Source organism: Aquila chrysaetos, chromosome 2, assembly GCF_900496995.4.
Source record: "Aquila chrysaetos chrysaetos chromosome 2, bAquChr1.4, whole genome shotgun sequence".
NCBI lineage: Eukaryota > Metazoa > Chordata > Aves > Accipitriformes > Accipitridae > Aquila > Aquila chrysaetos.
In genome coordinates this window covers 78,651,457-78,672,049 of record NC_044005.1, presented here as the reverse complement: position 1 = coordinate 78,672,049, position 20,593 = coordinate 78,651,457, and the positions used below count along the sequence as shown (strand labels likewise).

Genomic DNA, 20,593 nt, shown 5'->3' with positions numbered 1-20,593 from the left:
ATGCAAAATAATTTACACTAAGCTTTATATACTACATCAAACTATACATTAGTAGAATGTTATAGAAGTATCCGCATAATGACAATTAGGCTTAACATTGCTATCTCTGGTGCAAGATGAGCCATCATAACAAAAGTAATTTTAATACTTTGGGGCAACAGTTCCTACCCTAGGAACTTTTTAAAATCAAACTTACATCATCACTGTAGAACAACATTATTCATAACTAAGAATTAATCATAAGAATATACAAGATAAACAATATGACTCATTACTAGCTCTTGAGAGAGACTAACGCAACAGCAAACAAACAACTAGAAGTGCTTTAAGGATAGTTAAAAACTGGATATGGCTTGCTGGGACTGGGCAATTTCAGAGATACTCTGCTAAACTCCCCACTGGAACACATTAGATAGTTGTGGGTTTGGGTTTTGGTTTGTTTTTGTTTTTTTTTCCTTCTTCATATTGATGACAGCCGCTGTAGGTGACTACAGAGCAGGATCCTCTTCAGAACAGCAGGAACAAGAGCAGCTAGCTGAATCCATTACAGTATGGAGAACAGCTCTCATCCAGCATGCAATTTAATAGTCAAGTCCAATACATAAAGTTTTATAACTGCAAATGCTCACACAGGAGCATTACAGATTTGGGAGTACTGGCATATTTCAAAAAATAATGATGCTGTATGAGCTGTGCTAAAATGTAAGGGAAATAAAAAAAGTACATCTGCCAACTAGTAGCATAATCTTGGCAGTTAAAGAGCTGAGGATTTGCAAAAGAATCACTGAGAACAGTTTTTTGGGAACAGTCCAAACAATACACCCGTGTCAGAGAGCAACAACTGAGCACTAGGTACAGCAAGAGCATGGAGTTTCTTTTATCCATGAGAGGCTCATGACTTAGGAGAACTCAACTAAGCAACCAGATTACTTAAATGCAACTCCAACACTACTTGAGAATAAATTTTGAAACATTATTGTACAAAATGAGTGGATTCCTCAAAGCACTTGAAGATCATTTGCCCACAGGACTGGATGACAATCTTGAAAAAGCATTTTAAAAAATAAGTTGAAAGACAAAGGCAAAAATCATGAAGCCTAAAAAATTGTCATTGGAGAACAGTGAGTTAAGTCCTCTGTTTAATTTAAAATGAACAGGTAAATCTACATAAGACCCTTCAGAAACTGATGGAATAAGATCGAAATTAACACTATTAGGAGTGATATGCTGGTTTTGTTTTGTTTTTTTTTTTTATGAGATAAGCTTTTCAGTTCAAAACATCTCCATCGTGTCAGACAACTCAGTTACTGCTACAAAGATTTGTTCAGGCACTAGCCTAAAACAGGACACTAACATGGAAACATTTCTATTTAGAGTACATTCCTCAAGACAGATTCACGTACACGAAGAGCAGCCCTTCTCCACATAACTCATCCAGCCCAATCGTAGATTTGCCAAGTCTGAATGACGTACTTATCGCTGTAGCTTTGGCAGGGGACCTGGGAGCCTTACTGGGAACTGTGAAGACACATCCAGCAAGCCTGTCAAAACAGGGACTGTTCACACATAGCTAAAAGGATGAGACAGAACCATCCTCACCTGACTTCTGCAGTTGCACCGGAAATCTGTGGAAACAGTTGAAAGGCGTTAAAACAGCTCCTTGCTCGCTGTAGGAGGATGCCAGCTTGTCAGGATGCTGATCTTACGCTTTTTCCAAAGCAAAAAGTAGACATGCTCCATCTCTGAAAGAAGGCAGCATTCCTGTTGGTGGGATGCGGACTTCTACTGTTACCACTTAGAGCTGGCACCATTTGCCTGCTCAGCAAGTCTTGCACATCAAGGCTGGTTCCACACACATCACATGGGTAGCACTGGTTCCGCAGCATGAGAAATCCTTTGCTCAGCAAAGCAACATGGCAGGATGAGGGATGAATGAGTGCTCTTCTGCTTGATTGCGTTATGATGCAGCTTTTTTTCAAGCCTGTGGGACCAATCTAGCTACTCTTGGAATACCTCCAAGACCACAAAAATCATAATTTGCTGCCAGCCAGGTGCAACACCCTCTAGTCAGACCACCACCACTGCTCTTGGCTTGTGGACACACTGCAGAGCAACTGGCAATAGAAACTGGTGATTCTGCTTTTCTCTCTTTGATGTCAACAGATGTTTAGAAGTCTGCAATACATCAAGTTCAACAGCAGGGATATCGAGTTCTCCCTCAGAGTGCAGTGATGAGGATACTTTCCCAGGTGTGAAAACAAAAGTTTGTTCCTTTCAGATCGAGGACAGTGTCAGGATCTACCAGTACTGGGCAGGTATTGCAGCCAGCTGGTTGTCTGCATGAAGTGGGTAGTCCCAGCTGTATATCGAACAGTACAAGTCAGATGTTCGGCATATGTGCAGAGGAGGACATCTCTGAACATACAAGGACCTTAATTACAGACATTGAGGAAGCCTGGTAGCCCAACTCATGAATTAGTAGTTTTAAAAAAAATACCTGGAATTAGTCTGTTTAAAATCAGATGACTCGGGATTTAGATAGGACTTGTGGAGACTAAGTTCTACCCACATATTTTGATCAACCTTTGCTACAAATGCAAAAGAATTCAGATGCCAGATCTAAAAATCTAGGTTCAGCCCCAACCCAGCTTCCACCAAATGTTATCTCTTTGCCACATTCCCAAATAGGCGATACAGCTCTTGTGACCTAACTCATCAAGAGAATGATTCTATGAAGAGAATCATTGAATGGTTTGGGTTGGAAGGGACCTTTAAAGGTCACCTAGTCCAACTTTGCCTGCAATGAGCAGGGACATCTTCAACCAGATCAGCTGTCCCCTGATGTAATTAAGAAATTGGATTCCCTATCAGCAATGAAAGCCTCTACAGATCAAAACTTCAGAACCTACACACCAGGTTAATGTCCTGCACACCTGTAACCAGCAAGCTCCTTTTTAGCACTCTGGTTTTGCGTATACCATCCTCCAGCATTAACTCTCCCCACAATGAGAATTAGCCTAGGTGAAGCAGCACCTTTCAGATACCAGATTATCTAAAACTTAGGTAGTGTCGAGCTCTACAGTGCAAGCTGTAAGTTCTTCTGTGGATCTAGCACATGGAAAAGCCTTCTCTCTGTCTGGTCTATGAAAAATTGCTTCTTAAAACGCACTCTTTCCCTAGAGATGTCAGCATATTGTCAAATAGTGTTTGGACAAGCTTTAAATAGCACACGGCTAGGAGTCATGTATTAAAAATAGTATCTACAAAAACATGTTCTATCATTAAGTCTCCTAACACTATGCTCAAAGCCAGTTCAGGAAAGATGCAATCCAGCTTCTGACAGTACCCTTCTGCTCCCTAACAGAACTGGGGACATGACTAGTTAAACCTGAAAACTGTTCTACAATGATTGCAGTAGTCCAGTATTAATTTTTCAGGAATGTATTTTCAAATACATAAAAACTGCTGGCATGTTCAACTCCATTCACTAAAAGGATATATTTATTCCTTTTTTTTTTTTTAATTACTTCATGAACTGGAAAGGAAAACAGTTTGTTTTATATTCTCCCCAAGTACTTCAAGAAAAAAGCAGCATGTTCCAAGTCACCTAGGATCTGAACTCCAAGAGGTTTTCAAGTAGGAGCTGCGCTCATTTTTTAAAATCCTACCCTAAAATAATCCTGTTATCAGTGTCTGCACAACTTAAAAGGTGTCTCTTTCTAGTCAAGGATACTAATAAAACCATGATTATTCCTTTGAGATCAGTTTCTGAAAAAAAAAAATATCCACTTCATAATTGGGAAAATGAGAATTCCTCTGGAGCTCATGTTCTATAATTGTGATATTTTTTTCTCCATGCACTAGAAAGATCATGTCCATTGTTAAGAACTTAACTTTCAGGTTCAAATAAGAAGCTGTTCTAAGTTCAGGACTATGCACCTCAAAACAGAAGAAAAGACTTTTCTTTCAAACAAATTTAAGTTTTCTTCACTGGTGCATTCCAAAAAGAACATTCCATGCAAATCAGATACACCTGCCATCAGCATCTAGATCATTTCTATTCGGAAAAAATAAAAAGTCAGCAGGCAGTAAGGATGCAGATTTGCACCATTTTAACTTAAAGCTTAGAGAAGAACAAGTACAACACAGAAGTACAAGACATGTAGATGTGGTACTTAGGGATGTGGTTTAGTGGTGGACTTGGCAGTGGTAGATTAACGGTTGGACTTGATGATCTTAAAGGTCTTTTCCAACCTAAACGATTCTATGATTCTAGCTTTAGGATGCAAGTGGTGCCTTTAAATTATACATTAAGTGTCAGAAACCAACATTTCAGTCCCAGGACACTCCTTCAAGTGTGTAATACAGTAATAAGTCCATAGACAGCAAGTTACATGGGTTGTTTTTTGGTTTTGAGGGGGTAGGAGGGGAAATATCATAGACATTTACATTATTAGAAGTCTGTCTTGCTGTCCTGACTCTGAAGTACTCTCAGTTGAAGCGATACACTTAGTATACGTGGGAGAATTTTCAACCTCTGTATAGCTCACAGTAACGCTATTATTTATGTTTAAGCAGCTTAGCAGAAGCAGAGGTGCTACTAAATCAATCTATATTTCACTTACTCACAGGAAGTTCGATACATTCTGCTGAAAAGCTCCATATCCAGACTGGAATTTCAGTAGCAACTACACACATGTTCAGCTTCACATTTGCTTTGAATGTTCTCACAGTCTCTACCTTTATGCAAGATATCTGGATTTTCACAAAAAGGATTTTGACATCATTCTTCAAAATGGCTCAAAAAATTTAAGTTGTATGTTTTACAGGCAACCTGCATATCTTCTCTGGGGGAAAAAAGTAGGTATGTATATATCAAGCAAAATTTAGACTCAACATTAAACAGGTGTTATAAGGGAGGGCCCCACATGTCCTTCCAGGTGGTGAACACAGGAGGATCAGGAAACTTAGCAGATCTGTGTGGCTTACCTCCAAGATCAGCCCTCTAGCAACCAAAATTCTTCTGTCTGACCCCCTAAATATAGCACTTTTTTCCTAGAGGTGAATCTGGAAGAAAGCTGTAAATATGGTTTTTTTTAAATGTGCTTACATAGTCTGTTTATTTCAAAGAACTAATTCTCGTTATAGCTATGAATTTGATTGAAGTGCTATCACTCATGCAATCTCTCTGAATAGGAGGATGTTAAAATTAGTCCAGCTTCCAGGTAACTTCTGTAACAACCACATCTCACCAAAGCTGGTCAAGAACCCTAGAATTCCCGATTCATTTAATTATCCAGAATTGGCAAGTATCTTAATTTAGAAGCAGAATTTGTTTTAGAATTTAGACTATTAACAGAAAATGATATCTTACCACAATTAAAACAAGGCTTTTATTTCTTTTGAGAAGTATAGTCAAAATATGCATTTACAGGAAAAAAAAAGTGATTGTCAGTTTCATTTGTTTGCTTTATCTGCAAGAAAGCTGACTTTGCAGAAGGTTGCATAAGAACAGATCTACACTAATGTAAGAAGATGTATGATCAATATGAACTATAATCTTCAACCTAAGAGCCTGAAAAATGTTACAGCTTGAGTATTTAAAATTATTTTAGACTATTTTAGAAACGAATGAATCTTTTTCCTTTGCTTAATCTCACAAGCAGTGCTTTATTTCCCTATCCATAACCAGATCAGTTTTCTTAAACACTTCAGCTCTAACTCTGCTATGCACACCAGTAGTTACCAGTGTTTTAGGATAAACCACATAATAGTTTCTACAATGGGATAATGTTTTTCAAAACGCTGTTGTAGGCTACTGTCCAATTCAGGAACTGGTGTTGAGAAAGTCAAACAACAAAACAGCTGTGAGCCCAAGAAATACAATTTCCAAGTAGAAGACATCTCAAAGAATCTGAAGAGTTATGTCTGTACTGATTATTCAGAAGCAAAACATGAGCATTGAAAAGACTCATTACCTTTTAACTTAAATTGTCACATTATCTGAGCACGAAATTACCATTCTATGTGGCATGACTCTGGTACAGGTACACTCCACCTAAAAGCAGATTCAGTGCAAAATCTCAAGCCTACCCTGAAATCTTTTCCTGAAGTCAAAGCAGAACATACAGTAAAGTAGCAGATGGTTCTTTGCACTCTTTACCAGGAAAGGCTTTTCACTCGTTTCTGACAATCAGCAGGAAAACTGCAGCATACTGTCAGCTCTCAGCTAAGAAACAGACTATAACAGGCTTTATTGTATTTATGATTTTTAACTCCACATAAACTACCAATCACAACAGAACAAGCAGCAAGATGAGGAGTCATTTGGCACATGTTGCTGCTGAATTCTATTAAACATATTCCTGGTGACCATGGTTTATGCTTGATGTGTCAGCAAGATTTAAGGCTTACTAGTTTCTAAACGTTCATGAGCCTCCAACATGGTAGAAGCTGATTAGACAAGTACAACAACAACAAAAAAATCTAACTTAAGCCAGGCCTGACAATAGCACTACACCCATTCAGAAGTTTTGAAAGCTCACACTACCAAGATGGATTTGGAATATCATTCATATAATCAAAGCAGTGAAACAATTCTAATGCTTTAAGTGACTTCAGTCCAGAAAATTGAGATCTCTGAAGATTCAGTTGAACATGTTAGAAGTTCGCTTACAAGGTCAAATACTGTGTTACAACATGACTGGAAAGTTCAGACTTGCTCTAAAACCTGCAGAAACTCTGGACTATCATTTCATAGCTAACAGCTAAATGAGTGAACTATTTCAATCATACAAGTGCTGACACAGCAGGGATAACTTTGTGGAAGAAAAGTAATTCATTGTTTTACTTGCAAGTATTCTATTGAAGACAGCACAAGAGACAACTAGAAAATAATGTAGTAGAAGTTCTGTTTCTTACAGTTCCTGCAAGTATTGATCAAAGCCAAGTATTTTAAGCCAGGGCAATCTTAAATTCACTGCTAGTTTTCTTCACTGGATGATACTGGATGTACAAATCCAGTTGGTGAGTTCATCACACAGTAAACTTCAAAACCACCTCTAGTTCATTTTAAAGGCACAGTACAGTTAAAATTGTCAACTTTCCATCACATGAAGTATTGATTAGAGCTGAATTCTTGAGTGTATATTCATTACAGTTACCCTACTGCATAAAAAAAAATCTTTTAAAATCTTGTCAGTCAAATGGTTCATTGAACTCCTGAGAAACTTTAGTGAGGATGTGGCAGGTGAAGAATAATTCCGATTATAAACGCTGACAGTTATTTACTGCTTGTATGACAGAGGGTGACAGCAAATGTCTGAAACAACTTTTGAACTCTCATGCAGAAGCCTGCTTCTTGCTAGCTGCAACTAGCAATGGGCTCGTTGTAAATCTGGTTAACGCCTGCATTAAAGAAGTGGTACTTACTGAATCCTCCAATTAAAAGAGTCAAGAGACAAAGCCACCAGTTCAAAAAGGCAGACCATTGTATTTCTGCATATAGACTATTTAGACAGGAAACAGGACTGGATTGGGAAGAACCTGGAAATGAAGAAAAGCCTGGAAACAGAGGAGACCTATAGCAACATATACTCAGGGACTGACCAGGCATCTTGGCCAGTGACCCCTAAACCTGCATGCAACACGCAAGCAGCTATGTGGCATGAAACCAACACCTTCCTGCCAATCTTCCCCAGACAAGCAGAGATCTCCCCAGTGCAAAGTTAAGATAGAATTGATACAACTCTGCAAAATTGGGTATTGTAGCTCAATCTTACACTCAGAAAGATTAACAAACAAATCTGTACACGATACAGCCAAAGCAGGAAGTGATAGTTATCATTGGTTAAAGCTGAAGATGAAATACGAACAAAACCCACAAAAAGGGGAACATCTGAGCAGTTAACTTTATTTAAATTAGCTCATGTAAGTTTTTCACCAGGGCATCCACAAAGAAGTATACTCTAACTACTTGATATCCTCTGGATGCAGCTTCCAGACAGTCAACATCAGGTTCCACCTTACGTTTGAGTTACTTGAAATTCTTATAAGTAATTCCTTGCAAGTTTCCCCAATGGTCACGTTTAAATAGTGTTCAGCTAATTCTAGTCAAAGGGAGCTCAGCCTGCCTAGGAAAGTTTCAGTACCTAATACCAGCATTTGAATACATTTCTGTCCTTTCAAATATCTCATTGGTAGCAAACAGATTGATTGCTATTAGTTGAGCAGACTTGACTACGTATTTGCAGATTATGATCAAGCTACATCAGACATTCTTCCAGGTTGCCACATAAACCCATACATTATTGGAACAGTTGGCACAGAAGGCTTGTTAAAAGACTTCAGTTTTGTTTGTTCCTGTAAGAGGCCAAACATCAGTTACCTGTGTCCATGCATTAACTAAGCAACTCACCTAAGATACCTTGAAATACTGAAACTGAATTAAAATTCAGAAGTTCCTGAGAGCGTGCTGTTCTGAAATACTGCAGGAAGAGGCAGACTGTTTTTAAAATAACCGAACAGAAACCTGTCAGTTTTAAGAGTTTGCAAACACGTAAGCAGGACATACTAATAATTCCCCTGCATTTCAATATTTAACAATTAGTTTTATAAAAAGATTACCTTACCTAAGTTACATTTCCATGTGCTTGCATGGACTATAATTTCCCTCAAGTAGCATTAGAAGTTTAAAAGCCTGTACTTGTAAACATTTTCTCTTTCAGAATCTGTCAAAGGATATATGAAGGTATTTTTCAGCCTTAAAAATATACCTCAGTAACTATATAGCTAAAATAACATTACAAAGACAACATGAATGACAAAAATATTTATGAACTGTGTTTATATAAACATATTGGCTTGTAAACAATTTGACAACATTTACATTAAATATTGAAAGAAAACTTCAAACTAGACAATTTGCATTAAAGAGAAAAATAAGTTAAAAATCAATCACTTGTTAATTATTCCATTGGTTATTACTAAGTCAGGCACCTGGCAGTTTCAGAACTGAACTGTACCAAAACACTGCAACAATGCTGAATGTTGTCGTTTACACTAATGATTTCCTTTGATAGAGCAAAAGCCACCTCAGTTACCTGAGGGATTCCCAAGGGATAAAAACTCAGTAGGGATAACAGTATGAAAATTACTTACTCTTCACAGACTGGGAACACACCACTTACGTGGATGTTTTTGGCATACTTTAAGGACAGTCTCTTGTTAGCTAAAGCTTTACATGGGAACCCCAGAAATGCCAGCAAAGCTAATGCAAAAGTTAAATCACATCCTTCTAAAAGTGTAAACCTCATCCAAATCTTTCTAGCAATGTTTGCACCAGTTGCAGGATTTTAGCTAGTTTTATTTATGAGCTTGAATAAAAAAAGTCCTCCAAGTTAGGCATGAAAGTATTTAAGAAAACTTAAGTTAACAGAAAAGCATCATGAACTATGAAATAGTTACAATAGTTCATAAAATTTTACATCAGAAAGTTACATGTACATTTAATCATAAAACAGTATTTTCTAGATATTATTCAAACCCAGCTTCAATATTTGTTCTGATACAGTGATACGCAAAAAGTGATATTCAGTTTTTTTACCCCTTTAAGCGAGTACACTCATTTTCTCTATTTTTACAGGTGCAAGGATGCTTTTTTGGATACCAAATCCATATGGGTATGACTTCCAACATAACTTCAAATTACGTTCTTCCTTCTTGAAGGCAAAAGGCTATCAACGGTAATAAACAGACAGTTCATCATCACTCATGTCTGAATCATCTTCATCCACTTCACCTTCAATAACTGATTTCTTGCCTTTGCAGCATGAAACAATTAATCCAATTAAAAAGACCTGCAAATTTAAAATAAGTAGTAAAATTGCTGTTATTCAATTAAGGGGCATACAAGGGCAATATATGTAAAACAACATGGCAGTGTGGTGATGCAAATGATTCAATGACAACTACTGTAAATTATTCAACTTGATTCAGTGATCTCTATAATCAAAGTACTTACTGCAATGAATGCCCAGTTCCCAAAGTAATAGGCAGCACTGAAGAACCAAAATTTATGAAGAAAGAGGTACGTCCGAGTAACGATACACTGATCTAAAAGGAAAGCAAATAGTACTGATTAACACAGAGCAAATAAAAGTCAGCTAATTCCAGTTTATGGGATAATTTAGTTTGAGAGTATTCAGCTCTGAACAACAATTACACTCCATTAAATCAAATTTACTCTCCCCTACCAAGAAAGTATACAAGAGGGATATTATTATGGCAGAGTGACTATGAAAACAGGTAACACTAAGCTAAGAGTTATACAAGTAACCCCATTACCATTGGGTACAATTTCTCCTACAGACATGTCAACTATTGCCTGTTCTGACAGATCCTAGTTACTCCCCATCTTAGATAAACTGTAGCCATAATGAGGAGACACAAAGCAGATTCTGTATTAAAAAATACATTTCAGTACTTCGGAAAAGAGTCTCTCTACCAGGATTGGGTAAGTTTTGTAAAAATCAAAGTCAATTACAATGTTGAGTTGCATAGGCAAAAAAAAACCAAAACAAAAAAACCCACACAACCCACCACATACTGGGGCTTTTATGACCCAGATGGCAGAGGGCTTATTTGTACCCAAGACCCGACAGTACTGGTTAAATCTTACTCCTTCTCTAACACCATAAATACAGCCACATCCAGAAATACTACTTAAGTATTCTTCTCCATTACGAAGTGGCAGGTTTTAACAGAATTAAGAATCAAATTGTCAAGGCTTTTTTCAGACTGCAGACAGATAGCAAAAAGGCTTGTATGGGACGCTGCACCCGGAACATTCACGAGGTCACGTCAGAGGGCAGCCGGCAGGACACGCGAGCCAGCCGACAAACCTCTCCAGTGCAAGGAGCTCATGCTAAGGTGTAACGTGATCTCCTGGTTTTTCTCACTTACTATGCTTCAAACCCCACCTAAAGCCCATTTCAGAGCAAAACGTGGTATCTAAACAATTTGAACACTAGAGAAAGTAAGCAACCCAGAATTTGCCTGTTCTTCCCTCAGTTCTGACCCCCGGTTTGGGAATACCCCCTAGGTGCAGTTGAAGCACACACTTCCCACCTCCTGAAGTTGGGAGTGATATGCTGCTGCTTATATAGATCAACTCTTAGCACCGACCTAACAAGCTAGCAACCTGACGATCTTCAGTTTCCGAAAGTAAACATTTTATTTAAAATAAATAACTTCCACATTAGATACCAAGCTGCTTTAACAATACCACATACTATAGCTCAGTATTTCCTGGGGAGAGAAGAGCTAGGAATTGAGGATAGGTCTTTATCAGAAAGGTCTGCCGCTTGACCTTGCCAAGATGATCCCCCCCAAACTAAATCCCTACAGTGTCTAGAATGATTGTATCTAAACAGAGAAACAACTCCATTCCTTCAACAGTTCTCCAATGACTTTATAAAACTAACCAAATAATTTAAAATATTAAGTGAAATACTACTTTATGCAGCAGACTGATTTCTGGAATCTATTACACAGTATCAGCAGACAAAAAAGAAGTTGAACTGGGATTTCACAATTACTAGACACAAGGGATCCAACACACAAATACGCGCATTCTGCAGATAATTAAAGCGCAAAACAGCTTAATTAGAGAAAGCATGCTTCTCTACTAACACAGAGTGAAAGCACAAGGAAGGAATTTGGCTGAACTAATCCTTTCTGGTTTTCCAGACTAGATCTCAGTTATGCAGAGAAAACTGACCCCCCCCCCCCCCACCCTCCGTTAAAACCAGTCAATAACACTTACCCTACAAAAAGAGGGAAAAAAATTGTAAAGTAGCACACCATTCAACATTCCATCTTTTGCTAGCATGACACATCCATAGAAAAGGTGAAGTTTCCGACAAAGTAAGAAATGCCGGCAAAGTGAAGATGGTTCATAATTGCAGATAGTATTGTCAACACCATCTGCAGCTCTCCAGCTGGTTACATGAATTAAAAAACAGCTAAAAGACTTTCAGATGGCTCTCTACAGTAATTGGATTAAATAGATGATGGTAAATATTTTAGAACAGTTTGACCTTGAGAAAACATTTCTGTGGAATGTCACAAGTTCAGCTCACAAAACTTTAGTTATTCCTTCTGAACTAAGATATTATTAAATAGGCTGACATAACATGACATTTTTAATCAACTCATTCCTCCATGACATAATTTAGAATAAGTTATAATGAATAACCTGAATTAAGATCCAGAATGATCATTGTGAATATTACTGACAGATCTTGATCATTTGGAACAAAAGTACATGTGGCAAGCTACCAAGCCTCCAATAGATAATTGCCACCTCTTTAAGAATACAGCATATTACATAGAGCTGACCAAGCGACAGAGCCAAACAGCCAGGATTCAAGACAAAACAATGTTTTAAACAAAGAATGACAAGTGCTAATATCCACAACTACCTGTAGAGTCAATATTTTATTTCAAGTCCACTGATGAAGTCTTTCATACTGGTGAATTGGAAAACCCTTAGGCTCAATGTATTAATATTCTCAAACAAAGGCCTCTTTGAGAAGTGAATTAGCTAGTTTAAGATGAATTACAAGGATAAACAAATCTGTTGATAAACCAATCTTAAAGCTTAAATAGTCATTTCATGCACTGAAAACTCAAATTATGAGAACTTATTTACAGATAATGAAGTCTGTCTTTTCTGCATCTCAAAATACAGCGAGCTTTCACAAAAGCATTTAGAAGGAAATAGTTTAGGGAAGAGTTACAAATTGTTGTGAACAACGCAATTTAAAAAGACTGGCGTTCTCTGGGAGTCAACACTGAGGTGAACACTTGTTTTACCTCTTAGTTAATCAACTGGACAATGAAACAGATAATATCCTCTGTAAAACTGTAGATCAAACTGGGGAGAAGTGGGGAGCAGAGGCTCAACACACTACATCGTAAGATTCAGAGGGAGCCTATTTTTCCAGCCCCTTGAAATAGTCCTCAAAGTTTAACAGAGAAAGAAGTCCTGCACCTGGAACAAAGTGACACCACGCAACAGTGCAGGCTGAGGGTTGACAAGATACAACGCAACTTTCCCATAAGTGACCTCATATCCCAGTAGACAAACAGAACATGAACTGTATTTATCTGCAACTCAAAAATGTAACTGAACACCAGGCTTCACTAACAGGAATACAGCCAACAGGTCCAGAGAAGCAATCATTTCCTTCTATTCTGCCTGGAACCACACCTGCAGCAGTGCCATTTTGGGCTCCCCAGTAAGAAAGAGGCATTGACATACTGGAGCAAGTCCAGTGGAAGACCACCGCAACAGCTAAAACACATAGCATACAATGAAGATGTGTTCATTCAGCTTGAAGTAAAGGTGTTTGCAGGTGTGTCTTACTGCTACCTCTGCTATCTAGCGGGGGCCTACAAAACACCGGGCGAAGTTCTTCCTAGACCTGCACAACAAAAGGACAACAGATGACAGAGTTGTAGCAAGAAATACTCTTATTAGAAACTAGGAGAAGCTTCACCATCAGCGTAAACACAAAAGCAGGCTACCCAAAGAGGTTTCAGAATCTGCATCTGTGGAGACATTCACAACTGGATGGACCCAAGCAACCTGCTGTCCTTAACCCTGACGGGAGGATGGACCAAACTACCTCTTGAAGTCCTGTGTGTGCTCAAAATCATTACAATTCACATTACATAAAGGTAGATAGAGACAACACAGATTAGATCTAACACTAAACACGGTATTTTGGATGGAAAACCCAGAGAATAAGAATGTCATCCACGGACAGATGAGGTTCACATGCCCAATTTCAAGCAGAACCTAGTTTTGCTTAAAATACACTCAAAACTACTTCCCAAAGGAAAACCTACAGCTTTACTGTGCTTTATGTGTAAGCATTGCATATTCAAAATCCTAAAAGCACTGAAGGCACAACTGCAGGTATCCAAGAAAACTTAGCATTTCATATAGCCCTGCTGCCAACCATTCAAAAGCTATGTTGCAAAAAGCAGCTGCTGCTTGCACTCCAACTTCAGCTTCAAGAAAGGGTTTGATGCATTTCTAAACTTAAATTATACATCAAGTTCCAAAAGGTTTGCTATGTCACCTGTGAAAGTGTAATTAAGGGAAAACCTACATTTCTTCCTTATGGGCATTACTTCTGGGCCTGCATCTGGCCTCACAGTTTAAGTCATCTAACTTGGATAGGAACATTTAAATGGGATGATTGTTAACACAACTCCGGTACCTCGGATGCAGAACTGCAACAGTTTTGACATCTTAAACACATTCTTTCCAGGGTTTTGTTGATTTCCTGATATTGTTTCTTATTGTGCTACTGAGATATGATGACACTTATTTCACTACTTACTGCCATTCCTGTATGCTTCACTTGGGTTACGTGACTTAAGACAAGCAGCATCTTCTATCACAGAACAAGCAACATTCCTACAGGCCAAGTCAGTTCTACATTACAATAAAACAAGTCAACTGCCTCTACATTGTTTTGAAAGATGCTCGTGTTTTCTTACTATGGCTTTCCTGCAACAGAGGTAAAATCCATTTGACAGAGTAAAAAACTAGAGCAAGAACAGTCGGCTTTGCACACTAACTCGTGGAACACAGCTGGACAGACCACTCCTAAACACCTTCTTAGATGTTCTCTGGCATCTACCAGCAGCATCAATACTCTGCCACAGCATATCAGTGTTTTAAACAAAGTGAGAAAACCACTAGGATTCCTATGAACTGAGCAGGTACAGGGCAAAGATTTCAGGCTTGAGAACAGCCTCAGAGAAACATGCCTTTACTTACCAGAAACTAAGCAACAGCAGGTGATGAAGCAGCCTTTGGATTATTTTACTTGAAAGACCTCTGATAGCAAATGTTTTATTGGATGGTAGAATGATTCCCAGGGGGCATCCCTTAGGCAACTCACTAAGGTAAACTAAGGGCTCTGACAAAGCCTTGTTATTTCTATGATGGCAATATTTTCTTTGCAGCAATATACATAATGCTTTCTCAAACTTCAAAATAAAAGGAATTTCTTAATTGGATATCTCATCTTGGGTAAGAAAAGTGTGTTGTAACTCAGACTGCTTATGGAAGACTACAGAAGCATGTAAGACCCACAGATTGGCTATATGTGGCTACAGAGTACACAGAATAAGAGTCCTATTATGTAGTTTTGTCTGGCAATTCAACATTTCACTAGGGAAATCATGCAAAGAGTTATAGTAAATTTATAGTAATCAAACTGACCACAAAAGTTAAGTAACTTTGCCTGTACAAAGAACGTGCACACAAGGAAGTTAATGGCCCAAAAAACCACATGACACTTCAACTAGATAAGAAACCAAGTGACATCTAATGGTGTAAGACCCATACAGCCATATTCCATATTCATCACTGTGTCATGTCCAATTAATTTTTCTCTCAAGAAGCAGCTACACTTCTACCATAAACACCCATTGAGTGATCAGAAACCCCTTTGACCATAAGGAGGGAAGGAGTGCTACAGTACCGTAAGCAATCCTGAACCACACATACTGACATGTACTTGTTTTCTGATTTAATAAAAAAAAAAATCAAACACACAAAATAGTGGAAAAGCAAGTAATAAAATTAAGAAAAAAAATACTCTGCTAAAGATTTAAACCTCAAGAGACAGAACATGGACTTGTTTCTGGTTCTGGCTTTGGTCAGACCAAACTGTTCAGATGGGCAAGACAAAATAAGCTTCATGAGTCTTCAGATAATAGAAGGTATATCAAAAAGCTCTGTAATTACAAGTTTCCCCTTTGCTCTTGTACCTATCATCTCATAACTTAACATCTTCATCCATATTTCTAAGTGTTAAGGTCACTCCAGGACTTCCAATTTCCACAGCAGTTCATGTTTAAGATGGTATTTCATGCATCACTTTCACAGGTTTCTCTGGAAACAGATTCATGAAGAGTGGCAGTAACAGCTGCCCTCAGTCACAAACGCAATATTTCTTTCTTTTCTTGTTGGCTAAACAGGGCAAAATATAACTAAGTTCTTAGTTGTCTGTTACTCAGCAGTTTCTACAAAAGTGGTTTTTCACATATGCTATTTGAGCATATCCCCACTTATTCCATATTCTTCTCTGCTGTTATATATATATATATATATACACATAAACACACTCACACAAAATTAATACTAGTGTCATTCAGCTGTTGAGCCTGTCTTTGCACTTTCACAAACCAGCCCCTCTGCTGCTGCTTCTCTGGTTTAGCTAGCTAAAAATCAATCTGCTGTACAAAGCTTTTACAATTTTTAGTTTGTGGCATCTCATACCAGTTATCTCCTTCCCTCAGCTAACTTCTCCCAGAAATTGCTCAAACCTCCAAGTTGTCACTATTTCAGCTTTCATAACAACGCAACTATTACAGGGCTTTACCACCACTTGCCTCAAGGGTAACTTTGCAACAAATTTACACCTTTGATCCATTATCAGATTGAAAAAACATGCTGGAAAACATACTACTGGAATTGGTTCATTCACAAACAGCAAGGATCTAAAAAACACTTCCCAAATGGTTCTATGTAGCTACAATAGCTCCCCATTTAAAGAGATTTGAATTGCTAAGCTTCCAACATTTCAAGCTGACAGCACTTTGAAGTGCACTACAGAAGCACGAGTATCAAATCATTCAGATGTTAGACAAAAGTTTGCAGCTATCTACAATCTTTTTAAATATAGGTCTAACATTCAAGCACAAAAAGCTGCCTGCTGTTTCATCCCAATTGTTTTGGGTTGGGTTTTTTGTTTTGGTTTGGTTTTTTTTGCTTAGCTAGAAGTGGTAGTGAGATGGCACTTAAAAGACCTGTAGAAACTAGAAGTCTAGCTGGATACAGTCTAGTCCAAAAAACCTACCTTATTCAACAAGAGCTGCTCAGTAGGTTTGGAATCAAATCCTACCAAAGGGAAAGATTTAGCAGGCTAAGGAGGAGCCAAGAACTTGGGAACCAGGGACTAATGAGGAACCTGGAAAAACTATTTGGGACAAGCTATCATTTAGAACGCAGACTCTGCTTTTTTCAGTGACTCAAGCTACAGGTAAGTTGCATCCAATACCTCATACTGCATATCTGCAAATCAAACCCAACCTGATACAAGCCTAGACAGCCAGAAAATGATGTAATCAACGTGAATCAGTCTGGTTTTACAACAAATAGTCAGATCTTATTTTGTAACAAAAGTTGATAGCTATTTGCAGTTACTTTGCAGTACATTAACTACTGCAGCAGTCATACAGCTTCTTGATGATAATTACACACTAGAAATGTTTACATTAAATGGCTCAAGAATCTGCAAGTCCTATCAGTGCTAGCAGGACTTCATAGCGTAAGGAGGCTTCCAGTAAATCCTCCATGATATTGTGCTGAAAGGAGAAGAAAAAAAGTCACTAGTCAGCAAAGTTTCTGAATGCTAAATAATGAGAACAAAGTCCTATTGAGCTATCTGGGTCACATAACCATTTTTTCCAACAATCAAATTTAATCAAAGTGGCATGTATGAACAGGAGATGCAAGATTTAATTGCAGAAAGAGAGTACTAGATCTTACAGACAAGCAAGCACAAACAAGCTTCAGCTAAACACAGGCAAGAGTTCTCACAGCTTCCCTCTATACATTCAAAGAGCCTGTCAGTCCTCTTTTAGCCTTTCTAGAGTTCATCCTAGCACAGCTATAGCATTACAATGGATAATTGCACCCAGCTATAAAGGTTTCTATTTTAGTTTGGTTACTGAGAATCTGAGGGTGCCAAGATTTGCATGTATTAACAAACCAGAGGAAAACCGTTTAATGAGATTCAAAGAGCTAAACCTGTTAATCTCATTTTTCCTAAGTTTAAAGAATGACTTGATTTTAACCTTTATTAAATACCTTCCAGTGAAGAAAATACTAATGCTACAAGGCCATGTGTATAGTGAAGAGGTACAGCATTAACCAGCAACTAAAATCTGAAGCCATGTTAACTCCAGAGATAAAGTCCTTTTTCTACAGGGAAGCAATAAACCATTGGGATCAACCTGCAGAGGGAAAAAATGTTCTCTGTTTCTGTTGAAACTAGGTATCTTTTGAAACACTACGTACAATTTAGTTTAAGTATGAACACTGGCTAGATGTGTTTGGACACAGGCTGTATAATTGCCATTTCTTGCCTTTAAATTTGAGCTTCTGCAAGGTGTCTTCTGAGTCTCCCTTGAACGTCTTATTTTTAATAACTGAAGGCAAACAATTCTTATTTTAAATACATAGCTATTGATAAACTTCAAAGGCAAAACCCTAGGGATGAACATGGATGCAAGATTCCAGAAAGCAAGCAGAGGACAGCATAACCTATCATTTTCATTCTAATCAAAACACTTTCCATTAGCAACATAACACATTTTCCAGTATCAGCTTGGTACAAGCTTGAACTTACACTAGTTCAGACTTTTTGAAACTACATTACACCACTTGCCCTTCAGTGTCGTTTTTGTCATGTCCTTTCTACTTGCCTCATCCTGTCTTTAGCTGACCACTTAAGGATGTCTGACCTGTGCGAGAAGGATTCATTGTTTTCACCATCCTGAGATCATGCTGCATGGAAAAGAATTTGGAGAATGGGAAGAAAGAAGTTATTTTAACAGACTGATCTTGACCTCTTAATACCCTTACACAGAGTACCTCATATTCTGTCCATAGACAGAAGTATTTATAGCCAGCTAACACTCAAAGAAGCATTTGACAAAGTAGGACAACTTTCAGTGCTGGAATGCCTTGCTTATTCTCTGGCGAACAAAAACAGTCATGACTATCATTAAAGAGTCAAACTCAAAAGACCCAATGCCAAATTCTTTTAAAAAAGAAGTTGGATGTGCATTAGTGACTTTCTCATTAATGATGCTCTGAAAACAATGGCTTCCTTCCCATCCTTTCCCATCTTCTGCCTCCTTCAGACACATAATTTATGACACATTTGACTGTAATCCAGTCAGGTTTCTCTCTCACAGTTCAGACTGACACTGGACTGGGCAAATCCTTTCATCCAACCTAGCTGCAGGACATGGCTTAGGCAGTGAAAAAGGCCACCTTCATGAATTGATCCTTTCTAGTTCTATTGCACAAGCAATATTTGAAGATGGACAGGAAACATCTGTATGTAGCTTCACCAGCTGTAGTTACAGGTTGCTAAGTTTTCTGCATGGCTGTTCTTGAGCATGTTACATAGTGAATTCATCAACTGTCTGCACCAAGATAAAAAGATGATTTGATTACACCAGCAGAAGCAGCTCCCAACATTTAATAGAAATTATTTCCAACACACATTGTAATTAATGTTTCTCAGCAATTAAGAGATTTTGTGGCATTGCTACTTAGAGAGAGGCCAAATACGACGCCTTCTTTTGATAAGAGAACTGCCTTTATTAAAAGGATCATTTTGTAGACTAAGTGTTGATAGGTCTCTTACTCAAACAGGTTCTTACACTGGGTTCATTACTTCCTTTCAAGAATGGGTACATACCCCTCAGTCCTTTGTAAGGAGCTTCAACTCTTATTCCAAAGTACTGATAGTATCAGAGCATCTCATTTTATTGTTGGGCTTAAATTCAACAGGCAACAGAATTAGTATGTTGATGCAAGAAGAGAATATGCAATTGCTTTACTGCTTAACTCCATTTAGCATTTCAGAGTATTTAGTAAATTCAGCCTCTTCTCTTTCCAATTATGATCTCTTGGAGGGAGAAGAGGGGTAGTTCAGAGCAGCTCGTATCTGTCCACAGTGGTGGGGTACAGAAAAAAAGCATAGGAATTGAAGTTTCTACAACTGCACATCCATGAACAATGTACTGCAGAAGAACATTTACAACACTCTTGGCTACTCACACTATTTACAGCTGCCAAACAAGGCTTTCTGCAGTCAAACATGAACCATTGTCCTTATTTATATTGAGTTCTCATGATTATAGAGGACTTCAATACTGTTAGGTATAAGTAGAGATTCAAGGTAAAGTACTAATAAGGTCATTCAGTAAAACAACAGCAAAACTGATAAAGTCCTCACTGAAATCCTCATTTCAGCTTTTTGTGGAGCATTTTTATAACTTTGCAAATTAATTCATTTAAAAAAAACATTTGGAATTGGTAATCTATGGTCATAAGATATTGAATACAAAATTACTAATACTGAAGGTTCTGAACAACTTGCTTGTGCTTTCACTTTGCACACCTCCTGGATTTCTCTGAAGAAGAAACAAAGAATATGGTCCTGTTTTGGCATTCATATTTGGGGGTCCTTTCCAGCTTGAGTAATGTCTACATCTAGCCTTTATTCAGGCTAAAACAAAACCTGAGGTCTTGCACTTGTTGACTTCCAGCTGATAAGAGTCCTATATGAAGGCACAGATCTAATTAACACAGTAAGTCCTGCTCAGTTCAAAGCCTTAGAAACGGAGATAAACTTTTTTTCCCCACTTTACATGCAGTTGCAGTAAGTGCACGCCTGCGCAAGAGACCCAGCAGAGAGACTGTACC

General features: G+C 38.1%; 1 protein-coding gene across 1 annotated transcript in view; it reads right to left on the bottom strand.

The window, feature by feature from the left end:
* Window positions 1-7,896: 7,896 nt before the first annotated feature.
* Window positions 7,897-20,593, bottom strand: part of LMBRD1 (LMBR1 domain containing 1) — an 83,869-nt gene continuing 71,172 nt past the window's right edge. Inside the window, exons 15-16 of the mRNA XM_030007474.2 lie at window positions 10,022-10,113; window positions 7,897-9,857 (exon numbers count right to left, since the gene is read on the bottom strand). Of these exons, the coding sequence (XP_029863334.2) occupies window positions 9,738-9,857; window positions 10,022-10,113 (212 nt within the window). The 3' untranslated portion in view covers window positions 7,897-9,737. The remainder of the gene's footprint in view (window positions 9,858-10,021; window positions 10,114-20,593) is intronic.